The sequence below is a fragment of the Anser anser genome, assembly GCF_964211835.1.
Source record: "Anser anser genome assembly, chromosome: 3".
Classification (NCBI taxonomy): domain Eukaryota; kingdom Metazoa; phylum Chordata; class Aves; order Anseriformes; family Anatidae; genus Anser; species Anser anser.
Genome location: NC_139722.1, coordinates 110,621,895 through 110,639,404, shown reverse-complemented (window position 1 = coordinate 110,639,404; position 17,510 = coordinate 110,621,895). Strand labels below are relative to the sequence as shown.

Sequence of the window (17,510 nt, the reverse complement as noted above, 5' to 3'; positions counted from 1 at the left end):
GTATAGCAGAAAAGCCATTTTTAAAAATAAATGCATTGAGCAAACAAGAATCTCAATGAGCCTCAGAAATGGCTATTCAAAGGTAATTTTCAAATATTAGCAAAGCTTACTTTATTGCTTGCAACAAACAAAAACAGAAGAAAATGTCAACATAAAGAAGCTACTGTAAATTATTTAATTGGCAAAACATTCTGAAAAAGAATACCAAAAACATATGTAAGTATACTGTCGATCTAAATATAATCAATGTTTGTTCTAGTAAATTTATTCAGCTCATACAATGTACTTAGAAATTATATTTCTATTTTTAAAGACAGCTTGCAAATTTTCACGATTTGTATATCAAATCAATGTGTTTGCCAATGTTCTTTTGAAAAATTCTTGAAATAAATACTCATTATAAACATTATAAAATGTTAAAGGCAAGAGCTGTACAGGTCAGTGAGAAAATTGTTGGTACATCACATAATTAAAAGCAAAACTAAATAGATCTAGTTCATGCTACATTTTCAGTGCTGCACTTGTAAGACTTGACTGATGCCCTCACAGGTCTGGTTAGTAGTTTGATAGCTAAATCTGAAGTACTGCATAAAAGTATGTAAGAACCTTATTTGTTTAGATGTAAGTACAGTTAAAATTCAGATTGCACTATGGTTAACTCATTGCTTTGGACTTAACTATTGCTCTGATCCTTGTTGATAGTAGCAGCCCATGCTGCATGACCAGGTGATGAACTAAAATACTTGTTACTAATTTCTAATTTGAACTGATGTTCACATTTTAAAGATCCACTGTTATAAATCTCCTTCTTTCCTTCTACATAGGAGTTGCAGCAATGGTAGGGCAATGGAGCAAGGACTTTACCTGTACTTGGATAATGTGCAGGTCCTTTCACCTATTGATACTCATTTCTGCTTAGCTTAAAAAAGAGATTTTATTATCTTTTCTTTCAGTTTGCAGTAAGAAATCACTACTGTGAAATTTTGTGACCTACTGACCTTTAGTTCTGAAAAAATGGTTTATTTACAACAACAATCACTATCTTAAAGAATAGTGTAAAACAGTTTGACATTTAATACTTCTGTAATTACCTTATGTCATGTGTCAGCCCTGGATATCTGTGGTTTGGATCACTTATCTACTATCTAGTTTATATAAAGGCCTTCAGGGTCTTTATCAAAATGTGTATATGAACTTTTCACTCTATGAAGTAAAAACCTGGGTCAATTATATCTATTTTCTGTGACCTTCTTGACTTTTCACACCCACTCTGTCAGAGTTGTTATAGATTGTAATACTTGCCTGCAGTATCAATTGGAGAATGATTGCTGGCTTCATTAATGCTGTCAGAGGTGTGGCTGATACATAAACTAAATATCCTCTTGACAAATGGCATTACCTCCCTCAAATTCATTCTGCTTGGCTGTTGTTAATCTTATCTGTTCACTTAGTCAATAGCTGTCTTTCCAAAGAGACTACCAATAATATATATTGGAAGTCTGTTCCTGAAGGGAGGAGAGTCAGCAGAGCGGTTCGGGCAGTAGGCTAGAATTTACCAAATAAGAATTTAGTTTCTGTTCCTGTTATCATCATCTTGGGTGGCAACTCAGCAAAAATTGTGCCTAGGTTTTAACACATGAGCAAGCAATTAGAGGGAACAAGTTATCCCCATATAGATTTCCTGTAGTGTTTCTGCACATGTCCTTGAACTTCCACACCCTCTATCTAGTAAGTACAAAATGTTTTTTGAATTTCCAGCTCAGAGAGTGAACATGACAGCTGTCTCTCATCCAACAATTCACATCCTGAGCAATGGCCTGCATGGCTTTTTGGCCATGTACAACTAATCTGTTTCAAATATATAGTAAGTACTAGTCTTTCAGATATTAAGTCTGGTTACATTTTTTTATGGTAACTGTCTATGGACACGGTCCTACTATGAGTTTTGCTGAGGTGGCAAACGCAGAACCAGTTGCAAGATCAGCGCCTCAATGCTTTGAATGCAATTAAAACAGATGAGTATGTGTTAAGCCCAAGATAATTGTGTTAAAAGTAATCTTAACTGGTAACAACTGGAAATGAAATGTTTGTTTTGTTTTCCAGCATTTACAGAACTTCAGTGTGTTAGCATATGTCAAATAGTCTTATTGTTCTTAAGGAGCTATGCGGATATCTTGAAGTATGAAAACTCCGTAAATGTAACTAACTGTCATTGCAAAAAAGGATTATTTTCGGACTCGTAAAACAGTAGAACAGACCTCATAAAAAAGTAATTCAGTGGAGCATGCTACAACTTCACAGCCTATGGGAATAAGTTTACAATGTATAATTTTCATGCCAGAATTCTTGAGTTATCAGATAATGTATTTCCTTTCAATGATTATTCTGTAAGCCATATTTAGGCCTTTCTTACAATAGAAGCCTCACTGTGTGATTCAATACAGAATATTCCGTGTGTTGTTCACAAAACAGTTTTCTTATTTAGGTTGGGGAATTTAGAATAAGGAAAAAAAATTGCTTCATTTGTGTGTTTGGAATAAACATTCTCAGTCATCAAAGTCTGCTGCCTTAGAGAGAAAGGAAGTACCAACAGCAAATATTTGCGCTGAACTTAAGATTTATGATAACTGAACAACCTGTTATTTGTATAAGCTAAAAATATTCTTAAACCAATATTGTAATATGAATTATTAGACACTGAGAAGATTTATAAGAGCATGTCTGTATTTCTACTTAAAATCAGAGGTTGGGCTTATGAGCAGAGGACCTGATTTTCATTTATACTACAAAATCTGCACTTCTTTTCTCAGTGGAAAAGGGATTTAAAGGAGAAGTAAATAAACATAAGAATAAAGCCCATTATGCTGCTAAAGAGAGTGAAGAACTCAGGCAAGGAGTTTCAGTGTCCAGTTCTGGAGATTGCAGTGGTGAGGAGGGGTTGGCCCAGGCTCAGAAAAAGCAGCAGCAGGCAAGGAAGTGTCTGAGTTCAACAAGCACCTAAGAAAGAGAAAAGACAAAGGTGACCCAGGTCTGCTTCCAAAGGGGAAGGTGACATACTGAACTTAGGACCTGTACGTAAAGAAATCGGGGAGCAGAGAGCAGTGGCTGAGGCACCAGTGAGCCAGCTGCAAGAGGTCTGGTCATGGGTGTCAACACAGCGGGAAGCATGGAGACTACCAAAGCCAGCTTGAAGTTGCCATTAGAGAAGAATTGGTAACCCATTTGATCCAAATTTTATCAGGTGCAAGCATTTACTTTGCGTAGCTATGGCATTTTTGGTCTGGTCTTGAATGAGCAGCATTCACTGTTGTGGTTAACCACAATCTTATTGTAAACAGGCCTCTGACCCTGACTGTCATTTATTCTGCACTGCGAAGTTCCTATTTACAATACACACATCTCGGGCTTTGCCAGTGCAAAGTGAAAAATGAAGACTAGAATATCTGCTAGTCAGAAAATGCAGTTAAGTTTCCACAATGAAATGAAAGAAACATTCAAGAATGAAATGAGAACAGTTCATTTTCTGCACAGGTGATACAATTTCTGACCTATGAAATCCAAAGGCAGGCTTGCACCAGGTGAAGACGTGTCAGAATGCCATCTTTGCAAGTGTTGAACTTCCAGCCAAACTAACTCTGCAATTTTGTGCTGTTTCTACAACGTCTTAAATCCAAACTTTTGTGAAATTTAAAAGTGCCGTGGCTAAAAATTCTGTGCTAATCTTACCAATGGACCCATGGAGCCAGGTCCTTAAAACCTCACTGGATTCCTCCCAGCATCACTGGATTTCTACACAGGGACAAGAAACCAGTGACACTTACCTATTTGCACCATCTGCTCTGAACATTTGGGCCAGTGTCACAGATGAGAAGAACCTGAATTAGTTCTGCTTAATGCCAGAATACAGACTGAAGGTTTACAAATTCTGACTTCATTTCTGAATGTGTTTATATATCAAACAGGCTTCAGCTTCATATATCTGGAAAAAAGAAGAAATCTATCTTGTAAGATGGGAAGGCCATTTTGCAATTATCATCGATGGGAACTTGACTGAGCAAGAAACTTTAGTGGTTTATTTTTAAAGGAATAATCACTGTACATTTTAATATAGCTAAAAATGTAAAAGTTTAGTGTGTTTAAAATTTTATTTTACATGCTTTACACAAAGAAATTTTATCTACTCAAAGTGTACAGCAAGTAGCTACTCATTTAATGTACATTTTTGGAAAAAAAAAAAAGACCCCACAACATAAAAGCAAGCTGGAGTAGGACAAAGGTTGGACGTGTTGCTTAGGGACATGGTTTAGTGGGCGAAATTGGTAGTAGGGGGATGGTTGGACCAGATGATCTTGGAGGTCTTTTCCAACCTTAAAGGTTCTATGAAAACAAAAGGGTGTCCTATGCTGACTCTTACAAAATAATTCCTACTATAGCTTTATAGCTTTATATAGTTTTTTTGTTCGTTTGTTTGTTTTTTCAAAAAAGGAAAAGTTAAGTCTGTGGAAATGGATTTAGTAGCATTTTCTTTTATTTGGGAATTTTGTCCTGTAACATCTGCCCAAGCGCAAATCTGAAGCACCTAGTCCAGGATGCATACACACGATATTACAATAGGTTAGGAACCTTGCTATGGCACAGAGGTACCCACTTTCTGACTAGCTTTCCGTTTTACCTTGTTTCTGCTCCTAGGAGTGTGTCCCCTAATCTACAGAGATATTTTGGAGGGGACCCCCTGTGTTTCTCTTCCTTTTGCTAGGAGCACTGGATTTCTGGCAGCACCTTGGCCCAACTTCACTGGAACAGACACGTGGTTGTCAAAGCCCATCCCGTAGCCCGGCCATACAGCAGTTACTGTTAGAGGGGGGCTTGGGACCATGTTGGGGTGCTGAGCCATGCCTCCAGCACATAAATGACAAAGTTCAGATAACCTGTTGTCGTCAGCATTTCCTATTCTCTGGGTGGCTCCTCACAAGTTTTCGGAGGCCCATGTTCTTGGGATACACTCGTGTTGGGAGCTGGGCATTGCCTTTCACAGGCACCCCACTGTGCCAGGTAAACCTACAGGAGGGAGAAATACAGTACCAGTGCTCTGAATCTCTCGCACGGGGCAGGGTTCTCAATTATTTGGCACAATAGCAGTTAAATTGAAGGTGTCAGAGCGGACCCTAGATATCAATTTCAGCATTTGTTGATGTCAGAAAGTGGCCAAATAGTTATTTTCTGTATCTGCGGTTAAACAAAGATTTACTAAACTGAGCATTTTTCTTTTTTAAACAAAGCACTCTGAGTGCAGATACTGAAGCAGGCTAACCATTGCAGAACATCTCCATTTGTCAGTAAGCTTTCCGCAGCCACCAAAATATCCCTGCCTATTGTTTGTGGAGATACTGTGAAGGCAGACAGCCAGTGTTGCGTGAGCCAGAGAAAGAACTAGCTATTAAATTGAATTCCAGTGTTATCTTAACAATAGAGTTATTTTAACCTATTTTTCCCAAATTCTACTCAGTTTTAAAGAAGGGACATGGATTCCTTTTATATGTTTTCATGCTGAACTTTTTGCAGTAGCAAACAACTCACATAGTTAAAGGAAGTCTGTGAATTCTAAGAGGCACTTTCTGAAGACAGATCCCTCTGCCGTTGTTGTCATCATTCCATTGTGTAGGAATATAGGGATGTGATAAATGGTGAGATGTGATTGCATAACTCTGAAAGTTGGCCTGTATTCCTTCAAATGGAACTACTAAAAAAAAATTAATCTGAACAAAATATTCAGACTTTAAAATGCTGTATTTTGTTACAGAGCAAATTATCTGTAGGCTATAACTAAAAAGTATTTCAGATTAGGGTATTGATAGGCTGGACTGGTATTTTGGGGGCAGATGGCTATTTTCACTGGCCCAACAGCAACCAGCATTCAAATAATTAGCAGATTTGGGGTTGCACAGAGCCCAAAGAAAGCGGGAAGCAAAAAGCTAAACTCAAGGGTAGATTATTTGACAAAATCTCTTTTACCTCATTAGAGGTGCAGAGAATTTTGCTTCATCTGGGTTGTTCAGTACAGAACTGAAATACAGTTTTTAGGAAGTCTTTTTTTTTTTTTTTTTCTTTTTACATTTACATACAAAACTGTCTTTTTAATTTTTGGTTGCATTTTTTTTTTAAAGTGTGTGTCTGGGAAGAATGAGTATGTAGTGCCTATTTGAAAGCTTCCCTCTCTTTTTGGAGGGTTTGCCCTGTATCTTTGACATTCAGTGAAAGAAATAGGCCTTGAAGATTTTCTGGAGAACACGATTGAAAAAGCCTGTGGTGACTACATACGACAGCTTTGCAGTCATTTTGGGAAGTTATGTTTGGTTATTTGTCATGCTAAAGTCTCCTAGTCTTCTTACCTTGACTTCTGGAAAGATATGCCTTCTCTCCAGCTGAACAGATCGTCTGCCAATCAAAGTGGTTTTTTTTCTATTTTTTTAGTCAAACCATGATAGGATTTTGAGAAGTTCACTCAATTCAGTGACTTCCTATTAGCGAGAGATCTAATCTAGGATCTCTGGGCCTTGGGGAATGCAAGTTTTGTTTCACTTGCTAAAGTAAGAAAGGAAAGAAAGTGAACTCAAATAAGAAAATTATAATATACAATCTCCTTTTATGGTAGTCCACATGGAAAATGAGGGTCTGCCCTCATCCATATTTATACCAAAAGTGGTTCCCATGTTCAACAGACCACCATACTACTAATCTCTGCATTTTTTTTCCAAACTTCATTCTCACCCAAGGTGAGAGTATATTCCATTTACTAGATGTGCATTGTGAGCTTTTTTCCTTTTTTTTTTTTTTTTTAGAGGACTATGGGATTTAGTAAGTCAGCAAGACTTTCTGTACGTTTGGGGATCAGTGTAAAGGAAATGCTATTTCCACTTGGTGCTATTTCAGTGGATTAGGCGGTGCATCAAAACATACATATTAGCTTCAGTGATAATACCTCAAGGTCTCATAGATTTGCTGGGACTATGATGGTTTCCTTGATGCTACCTGAGATTCTTGCACATATTTCTCATCATAGCACTCTTGACATAAACATCTGATAGTCTTTATGCGATGGGAATTCTGCAGTCGTATTCTAATTGGTGCATCCCCTCAACAACTGGACATTATCTAGGTTGCACTAATGGAAAGGGAATGAAAAGTCCACTTACAAAAATAAAGTTCGAGTGCAGTACCATACCAATAGTGGCTCTGAAGTGTGTTGTATCTGTGTAAAGTCCCCTTCAGAGTCCAGCTTTCTTGGGCTTAGCAAAAGGAACGGAAGTAAATGGTCTAGTGGCCCACTTATAACTATAGCCCTACAGGAAACTACACCAGCAAGTCTCTTGGTTAATGTGTCTCAGAAGATTTGAAATGTTCCTTTGAAATAAAACACATCCTCTAATGGGAATGTTCAGATGGATTGTTCAAAAAAGCAGAGCAAACATTTTATAATTGTAGTCTATATACATAATATTTCAATTCATATATTTTGCTTCACATCTGCCGTTTTGTCAGTTTTAATTGATGTAATATGCTGTGTTTTTATTTAGAAAGGCATCTTTTTTTCTATGTAGCATTATAACTAATGTCTGCAAATATCATGTTCAAGACTGTTTCGTGACTATATTGACATTTTCCAATGTACAGAGTTTAAAAAAATTAGTCCTGAAATTCAGATTTTCATGTCTAAGCCAGATCTTTAAGTAGGGGCTAAACTTTTTGCATGTGTCAAGGTAATAACTACAGTGAAAATAGCTTATAATATGTATATGAGAAGCATCACTCACGAAGTTGTTCACTGTGGTAAGAGCAGCTCTAAATTCAAGCAAGTGTTGATTTCTTTCTATATACAATGGATATATGGAGATATATCCTTTTCTTATTCTATTATTTCCCATGCATCATTCATTTTGTTGCGGTTGAAAACTACAACTTAACTACAACAAAATAGCACCAGTGGTAGGTTCTTCCAGGCTTAGTTTCCAAAATACTTGCAGTTTCACTGGTGATAGAGGGTAATTAATTTGTTCATGCAGTTTCTTTCCTTCTTTTGATAGTGCTAAGGCTCCCATCTGCCATCAGATGACTTTCTTCCTGACTGAGATGCACCTGTGGTCTTTGAAGACTACCTTACATATTAGAGGTGAGCTGTTACCTGTTAATAAAAGAAAACAGCAAAACCTGTTGATGAATATTAAATTGATATAAAATTCCGCATAACCAAATTAAGTGGTTTTTGTACTTATGAGAGAGAAAACTGGACAGCATGATGATGTTTGAACTTGGTCAGCCTCTTTGCTTATCTCATCATAGAACTGGAGTGTCCTTTCAACTCAGAATTGTTAAGATTATATTTAATTGGATGCATTTTCCCTTTTAGGAAGCTATGCTTCACTTGACTGTAAGCTTCAGTGTAATGACTAGTTTGGGTGAATGAAGATCAATAGTCTTCTTGATTTGTAGAGGCATTATGATTTGTACTTAGTATGAAAATTTTAAAAATGTTGCATGTTCTGGGTATTTTGCATAATTACTTGAAATTTTGTACGTGCAGGGACATATTTATCTTATTAATTGATCATTCCAGGAGACAAATGACTAATTACCAGCCATTCATTCATCTTCCCTTGCTATTACTAAAGTAAAATAGGAAAAAATAAACAAACAAAAAACACTGATCAAACACAAAAACTCAAACCACTGGTTTCTAAATGGATCATATAAAAATATTGTTTATGATGCTTCATGTCAATTGCAGTGTACTGTACTTTTGTTGAAAAACAATGCTAGTTTATTATTATTATTATTATTCAAATATTGACTCAGTATGCCATAGCAACCTATCTGTGTGTGAGAACTGTTCTCTTCAGTAACAACAATAATATTAAAAACAGCAATAATATTTTAAAAAGCTGTATTTCATGGGAAAGTGTGATGATTTAAGTAAACACATAGCTGTGGTTTGTTGTAATTGAAGGTGTACTGTGCCTATTTTCCACCTTTCGCCTTCTTGCTTCCTCTGTGACCATTTATGCATGGTCCACACGCCTCATTATAAAATCCTGAGGCAGAAGAGAGGACTGCTATCTTATTTTAAAAGCTACCTGCCACTGCATTGCCTTCCTACATTTCTCCAAATGATTTTTTCCCTGTAATATCTTTGTCTGAATTTAGAATGAGACACATGCAGTGTCAAACTGATTATTTTGAAACAGTGCAACCTTAAATCAGACAGACCTACTTGGTGGAGCTCGCCATGGTCCACGTAAGTATTTACCAGACAGCCATGTCAGAAACTGGCTCACAGTCTCACTGTAGCCCAAGCATCCAAATTTCTTTGCCATGGGACCAGGACGACAGAGCTCTGTGTGTGTGGTATACACTTGGGATTCATATAGATTCGTATAGATTAAGAATATGGGATCTTTTGGAAGGGCAGCTTGACAGAGCTCATGAATGTTAAAAAGTAACTGTTGTCTTCAGCTTGGCTCAGAAGACATTTTAAATTATTCTCAGGTACAGCCTTTGTTGTGTTCTGTACCTTTTTTCTTGTGAAAGAATAAAAAATATGATCATTAGGAAGGTGGTCAAAACATTTTTGCATGTTGGCAGCTGGAAAAGAATCAAAGCCTACATGAAGAAAATGGCAGCAACAAATAAATAGGAGGACCTGTCACATACTCCTTCAGCCCTTGCTAGTTGGTTCTTGAAAGTCCTACAGGTATTCAGACTACGTACAGTATTTTTTTACTCTGGCTTGCATTTTAACACCTAAGACTCTGCTCCAGCTAGCAAAAATCGTAATGCTGGACTTTGCTTGCTAAGATGTGGTTTTGTTTCCAGTGTCACATCCATAATTAACTACATTTCTATTCAATTGTATAGATGAAGATATTGGGATTCACCAGTACTATGACAAGAAACAACCAGGTAAAATATGTATAACTATAACCAAAACTAAACAAAACTTCCAAATGTTCAGCCTACTTTGATACAGACTGTTTGCTCTGAAAATATGCAACTTGAATTTCTTGCTAATGTATGCCTCTATTTCTATAGAGTAAGGAAGCACAGAAAGAGATTCTCTTTCCCAAGCTACATCAGAGTATTTAAAACCTCTCTATTCCACAGGGAAAAAAGAAAGATTTGGGGAAATAGTTACATAAAAAGTTACTGCATGTAACTTAATACCTCCTCAGTACAAACACAATTATAAAATGAGCTTTGTGTCGTTAAAACCTCATTGAGATTTTCTATTTTTATTTTATATTCTGATTCTCTGTTCCTTTTGCCTGCTGCGGAGTACTAAACCACTACAAGGGACTGCCGCTCAGGCAGATGCTGGCTGTTGCAGGGTTTGCTGGCATCCCAGCAGAGGGCATCGTGGACGCGCGAGTGCGTGCCCAGCCTCCTCCAGCCCCAACTGCTATCTGAAATAGCCATTTCAGAGTGAATGATCAATTTTCTTTATCTGATTAATCCTGTTAATCCTGGAAGTTTCATGATGGGCCAAAAGGTCTGCTCGGCTAGAGTTGCTTCCCGTTTGCGGCCAGGTTGGAGCGGAGGCTTGTGTGGGCATCCCGTGGGCTTGGCTTGGCGGTTCGTGTGCTGTCACCGGGGCTCTGCTGACAGACTGACTCAGCTTCTCTTCTGGGTTCAGTTGCAGCTCACTTCACTATCTGATGAGATTGGAGGCTCAGGAATACTGGCCCACCTGTTGAGCTGCATAAGCCTTTCTTTCACTGCAAATTTAAGATATCTGACTTACGAGGTGAAAACATCAGGGCTGTCCTAATTTTTTTGTAAATTTCTGTGTTTTATCAAAATGTATGACTTTTCTCTCTAATATTAATATTTGCTGACAGCAGTTGTAAGGATTATCATTCACCTTTTCATCTGTTCTTTCCCCTAGCGTCGCAGATGAAGCATGGTTACTTAGAAGACAAGCAAAAGCTAGCAGAATGTAAGGACATTTTCTCAGTTTCTTGTTATAGTAAGATGGAATTATTATTGTTTTGAATTGGTGATGCCCCTGGAAAAACATTAAAATAATCTCAGACTGCTTTCAGAGTAACTTTCTGCACATGCCCTTTACAAAAAGACAGGCTGTCACAGAACTACAAAGCACAAAACAGTTGTGAAGTTGTACTTCGTCCTTCCTGGTATATTCGCAGCTGTGTCATTAAACAGTACTGAATATTGCTTCTCAAATCCATTGCCAAGAGGAGTCACAAAAATAAGCATAATCCAGAGTTTTCCTTAGGACATTTACCCAGCAGATGAGCAATAAACATTTCCCACTCAGCTCCTGCATTGAAATACTAACTGCCTCAAAACTGAAATTTATAACTAAAATACTTTCATCCAAAATCAAATTACAGGTTAATAATCAGCTGCCTTCTTAGAACATTCTTAGCTTTCAAACATTGTACACTGTTCCTGCATTATCTGGTTAAAAGCAATTTCAGCCTATACTATCACAGAGTAGTACTGTGACAGTTAAAAATTTTTATATTAGTGCAACTTTTCTTAGCTCAAGTTTTACAGCTCCTGCATATTTATTATTGCTCAGTGTATGTGTTTGCGTTCAAACATTATTACATGACCACTCTGAAAAATAAAACTGATTTTTAGAAGACTTCACAAAGTAATACATATGCTGTGAGAATTGCCTTAACATTTCATGTTACCATAATGAAAATTTGTGTGGGGTTGTGCATGTGTTTGAAGGCAGAACATGATCCAGAAGGACATGTTATTTGCAGCACCGTAAGGTGTGTGTGGAGCAGGATGGAGCCCTGCTGGGGATGGGTGTAGAGGTGCACACAGCCACGGGGTAAATCTACACCCGCTGCAGAGGGTTGTGTTGTCAGAATCAATACAGCTTTGCAGAGGTAGGGAGGTGAGAAAGGGTTTTAAGTAGGGAGGAGCACGATGGATTTACATCCCTTGTGCTCCATGCAGCATTATGGTAGAGGTGCTGCCTGTATCAAAAGAGAAGCAGGCCCAGATAAACAGTTATACAGAAGCCCTGACTGCTATCTTTTATGTGTGTGGCATGCAGCAGAAGCATAAGCTGCTGCACCTTGTGGCTATAAATATTGGGGTGGCCTAGGCAGAAAACACCATATAGTACGTTTCTTAAAGAGGAATACTGCGTAACTTTATTCACAGCTGCTGATTGGTATATATAGTTTGGTATCTGTACGGGCAATTTCCCATTTTGCACATGTGGATAAATATTCCAGTATTTATGAAGGCATCCATTGAAAATGTGATCTTACATGCCTAATTAATATTATCATAACAGTTCCACCAACACTGGCTTTGGTCCAATAAAACACAAAGAGAAGTTGTATGTCGGTGTGCTCCTTTGTTGATATATGAAATCCTTCATTTTTTTTTCACTCTATAGCACTTCTATTGTAAGCTCCTTTTTGCAGGGGGGTTTAAACACAACTGTTAAGTCATTCAGTCTGGAAGTTGGCATACAAACTGACAGCTCAGAGCTCAAAACTTTTCATCAGGTTTCCTTTAAATAGACTAGATTTTAAAAGACCATGTGTTCTAGTTTCTCATAGTTTTTTATTGTATACTTACGAACAGAAAACTGCTCACTTTTAAATGATGAAATTTCACAAGCTATTAGAGAGCCTCATTCTCAGCAATGAAACAAGCCAATTACTAAGCAACTCCAGAAGAAGCTTTGCCTCCTGGTTTCAAAGAACAAATCCTATAAATCAAGTGTATTCTATAATATAAGTTATGGTATTTACAATTGCCTGTTGTTAATACCTCTATATATGCATATATTCATGCATATATATTTTGCGGACACGTTAGTGCCTGCTTTTTGAAACTGGGCAATGAAATGTTAGTTCAAAAGATTAGTATCTGTTTAGGATTTGATAACTTGAATCTGAGTTAACATACTGAATATGAGATGCTTTCTCATTGCAAATGCTTAGCAGCTGGGTAGGATATTCCATCCTGAGAGCTTTGTGCACAATTGCCATGGTGAAGTCATGGTCAGTGTGGATATTTCATGCAAATGATTCCTACAACAGAGTTTTTCAAAAGAATATCATTTGACAATAGAAAACATAGCCATTTCCTTCCAATTACAGGTATATTTTATGTTTAAGGTAACTCCTAGAAATCTTAGGTTTGTGTTTCCAATGCAAAAGAAGCTCAAGTTGAAGAACTTTTTTTTGTTATATTTAATGTATGTTTGCACACACACACATATATACACACACATATGTACTCACTTATACATACTTTTTTTTTTTGACATTTTTGACATTTTTGACACTTTTATTTGCCAGCTCGAGATTATCCTTGGATACTTAAAAACAAACGGCCAGAAAAACTGCGAGATACTCTCAAGGAGGTAGAGGTACGTTTCGGGAAGTTTCAAGAACAGCAACAAATAATCCAGTTTTCAAACCTCTTTCAACAACTTTAATTCTCATAAAGATTCAACTCTCCCTGTGTTGATAAATGTGCTTTTGTCTGGTGGGTTGTTCCAAAACAGCTGCATCTTTGTGTGGCATGCTTCATCTATAAACTTGAAAATCAGAAGTATGTTAACTGATAGTGACAATGTGTACTGCCAACTCTACTTTCTGTTCTGTTTTCTGTTGTCCTTTAGGACTTAATTCAAAACAGTCAATGTGTGCTGAGCAAATGGAAGAACAAACGTATCTGTCAGGTAAAATGTTTTGACAAGCTCTTGCAATGTTCAGTCAGTGGAGCCGAACAGCCATTCAGTGATTGATGCGATAGTGTTAAAATGTTAACTAATACTGAAGATCATTGTTGTTTTTTTTTTTAATGTACGGGGCTCTTATTACTTAGATTGTATTTATTTAAATTACTAATCTGCAGTAGATACTATGAGACAGAAGTCTGTTTTTTATCCACAAGAAAAATTATATAAAAGGGGCCTGATTCTCTGAGAGAATTATTTTGGGGGGAAACATCCTGAAAGCATCCTGAAAGCAGGCTCAGGGAGTGGTTGCAGTATATAGACACGTCTGGAATATATGTTATATTACATTTTTATATCTTAATTATTGACATCTCTGTCACAAATCTTTTTACTTTATGCTTATATAATATGTGAAGGAGACTATAAACCTAAGCTAGCTAAATCATAAATCGAGTCACGGAACAAAAGATATTGTGACATTCAGCACACATGTAGCTATGTTCTCTGTCCATATAAGTTCCATATATTGTATACAAAAAACAGCTTTTCACATCATCATTAACACAGAACAGTAAGGGAGGTGGGAGATCTGAGCATGAAGCATGTGCTCCAGCTCCTTAATCAAGAGCTTGTTCTGAAAAATGTGTAATGTATTTTATAAGTTTCTACAGTCTTCATTGTTCATGAGGAATGTGTATCATATTTAAAGCTGGCTTGGCATAGGAAATACTTATAAGTGTTATTAATATTGTTTCTAAGAAGAAATTATGTTCTAACTTCTATGCTTTTTCAGTTTCATAACTTTTTTTCTTCTAATCGAGGTAGTACCAAATGGGTGTCAGCTGGATGAATATTAAGTATTTGAACAATATACAGCTGAAATTTCAGAAATGTCTTTAGGAATAGCAAGTTTTTTCTAAACACCTGATACACCAAACACTATAAAGTCTTTTTGTATCAATAATAAAGATATTGTCTAAGCCTATCAGATTGTTTTTGCCTATCAGATCTTATCACTAACAAGTGTATATCATTCATGTACAGATTACATAGTATTACTCTGTGAATGTTAATCTTCTAGAACTGATTTAAATATTAATTGTACGCTAATTTAGAGGACTCATTTTTTCTGTTGTTATTGTTCTGATTAGGAAAGGAATTTGGTTAAGAAATACTGAGTCAGTTAGCCATGAGAGTGTTCATTTGCTTCCCAGTTTGTTCTCTTCATTTGCTTTCCCAGTCTCTTCTCCCTCTATCATTTTTCTTCCCCTCCCATCTGTATCTGCGTACACATGGATTCCTTACCAATTCATGCTTTGGAACAGTGGACTTCTTGCCAAACTTTGATTGTCCTGCTTTTATAACACTTCTATTTGACAATCAATTGTGTTTTAAACACTTCTTGGTTTCACTTAGCGTCCTCTCAGTAGTTTCAGGCTTACATAAACAGAAATGGGACAATACGAATTAATTCATTTCTTGTACAAGATGGGAAAGAAAAGAGATGACTGTTTTTGTCTTAGCATATTTGGTTATGTCTGCCTTTGTATTGGATTGAATCATATAAAGGGATAACTTGATAAATTAAATATATTTTTAGTGTTTTTTAGATGGCTTATATAGAAGGAAGCCAGAGTTGAAGTTATAGTTAAAAAATCAGTCATCTCTCCTTAAATTCTGCTTTTGGTTTCTGAATCACGAAACAAATTATTTTTATATAATAATGGCTGATACCTGAAATTACCAGTGGGTTTATAATGTTCTGCCAAAATAATTGTTATTCCACTTTGTCTTCCTCAAAATATAAGCTGTCCAAGAAATGAAAATAAAACAGAAAAATGAATAGTTTGCAAGAGTCTAGATTAGAAAACCTGCCTTGTATCAATTTTTATGTTAAACAAATTATTTTTCTGCTGCTTGTGTCTCTGAGTATTTTGCAGGAGTATCTGGACTCCCTTTTTGATACAAATGTTCTGAACTTCTGAGAAAGAGGTTGTCCACTTTTTAATTTAAAATGGGAAGCTAATTATCTGTTTCAGCAGGTGTTTAGCCCATAATGGTGTGATCTATGCCACAGCACAACTGCATTCACATGCTACTCTGGATAGATACCAGAGCAGCAGTCGGTGGGAAAATGAGAGGCCATGTTTGCATTAACTTTCAAGCACAGTGGAAAGCATGGGCTGAATTATCCTGACTGTCATAATTTTCACCAATTTGGGCCAAATCTGAGTATATGGTTGTATTATAGTGTCTTCAGTTTTTAGCTCTTCATTTTGTAATAGCAGTGCGATGCCAAATAAATTCAGTTATAGAAATGTATATATTTAACTCAACAACCATGTTACTTTTTAATAAATGTTCAATGTATCTGAATCTGCCATGGCGTTAGCTGAACCAGGAGGAGTTCCCTTTCTTTTGTAAAAACAATGTGCTACGTGAAAACTCAATGTCAGTTGTATCTTTAGCAAGACAGAATGAATAGAAAAAAAATATCTGACAGGAGATACAATGATAACATTACTATTATCTAAAAGAGTAACAGATTTCCCTCAGATTGTGTGAGGAACAAGCATAGGACTGCTGTTAGTGTGCTTTCTGAAACCTAAAAATCACTATTCCTAATCCCTCAGTGCCTCTTCCAAATCTCCCAGCTTCTAAATAGCCCGCAGGTAAAAATTAGGGGCTATAAATTTAAATGTGCATCTGCTAAAAATATGTGTGCTGTCATGTTAACTGTTTGTGTGCAAATGACCAATTAGCCTTCATGCATATACCTCACTGACAGATCTAGTTAGTTTGCATGCAGGTTATCTTGTCCATTGTATGCATGTGTTTCTCAGAATTGGTTCTTGTAGATGACATGAGTTTGGCGAGATCTACTGTAATGCTGGCCCAGCTTTCTACCTTTCTTAATGTGTCACTTTATGCATCAAAATTTCTCCTATTACTTTTTTTTTTTTACACAGTGCATTAGAAGTTTCATATTTACTTCCTTGTGCATTGCCGAAAAAAATCTATTGACCTTTATTTTTGAGGTCCTAAGTTCTAGTACTGCTTAGAGCTTCTGAAATAGAAGATATGCCAATTCATATAAACATAACCTAGACTGTACAGAGATTTTTGTCAAGGAATTTGCTCTCCTGTTTAAAAGAGCTTAGTTGAGCCCTAAAGGACTGAGCTCTTTTCTCTAACCATGTTCCTAGTTCCAGAAGGACCTGAATGCACACTATTTCTATATGGTACTTCTGAACCCCAACTTTGATGACCTGTGATGAGCTGCTGAAATAATCCTGTAATCTTCTGTTAGCTGGCGTCAAAAGAAAATGCACAGACCATGAAAGAAGTATGAAGGAAAAAAGACAAGAAGTCTTTACAATAAAAGGCCACTGAATTGTTTATAATTAAATTGGTTTTCTCTGTCTGGAAGCAATAATCTAAGGAATTACCTTTATCAATATTTTAGTTTACTACGAAGAAGCTCTGGCTTCTTCCCTTCCTCTGGTCTCCTTCTCTAATTCTTTGGAATGCTTTTAAGTTTTGCCACAAAATCATGAAATCAATCCTATGAAACGATGCCATTGGTCCAGGTTTGGTTTTACACTATAGGTTAGTAACATTAATGAGATGTAGCTGAAACATTTGATTTCCAACTTTTTTTTTTATTATTTTTACATTTGCATTACAGTGTAGAATTGAGCACATGCCAACACTGAATTATTTTGTTTTATAAATGCCAAGCACTGGATTTGAATCATATCTGTTACCTGCC

General features: G+C 36.6%; 1 protein-coding gene across 12 annotated transcripts in view; it reads left to right on the top strand.

The window, feature by feature from the left end:
- Window positions 1-17,510, top strand: part of WDPCP (WD repeat containing planar cell polarity effector) — a 150,840-nt gene that overhangs the window by 37,735 nt on the left and 95,595 nt on the right. For 11 of the 12 annotated variants that reach the window (XR_014582869.1, XM_083832222.1, XM_083832228.1 and 8 more), the window contains 5 exons: window positions 8,082-8,167; window positions 9,910-9,954; window positions 10,937-10,987; window positions 13,353-13,423; window positions 13,679-13,738. Coding sequence is in view for 11 of the 12 variants with exons in the window: in XM_083832222.1 (XP_083688348.1) it covers window positions 8,082-8,167; window positions 9,910-9,954; window positions 10,937-10,987; window positions 13,353-13,423; window positions 13,679-13,738 (313 nt within the window). In the remaining variant the exon portion in view is untranslated. Of the gene's footprint in view, window positions 1-8,081; window positions 8,168-9,269; window positions 9,290-9,909; window positions 9,955-10,936; window positions 10,988-13,352; window positions 13,424-13,678; window positions 13,739-17,510 lie in introns of those variants that run through there. The other variant, XM_083832221.1, reaches the window with a different exon arrangement.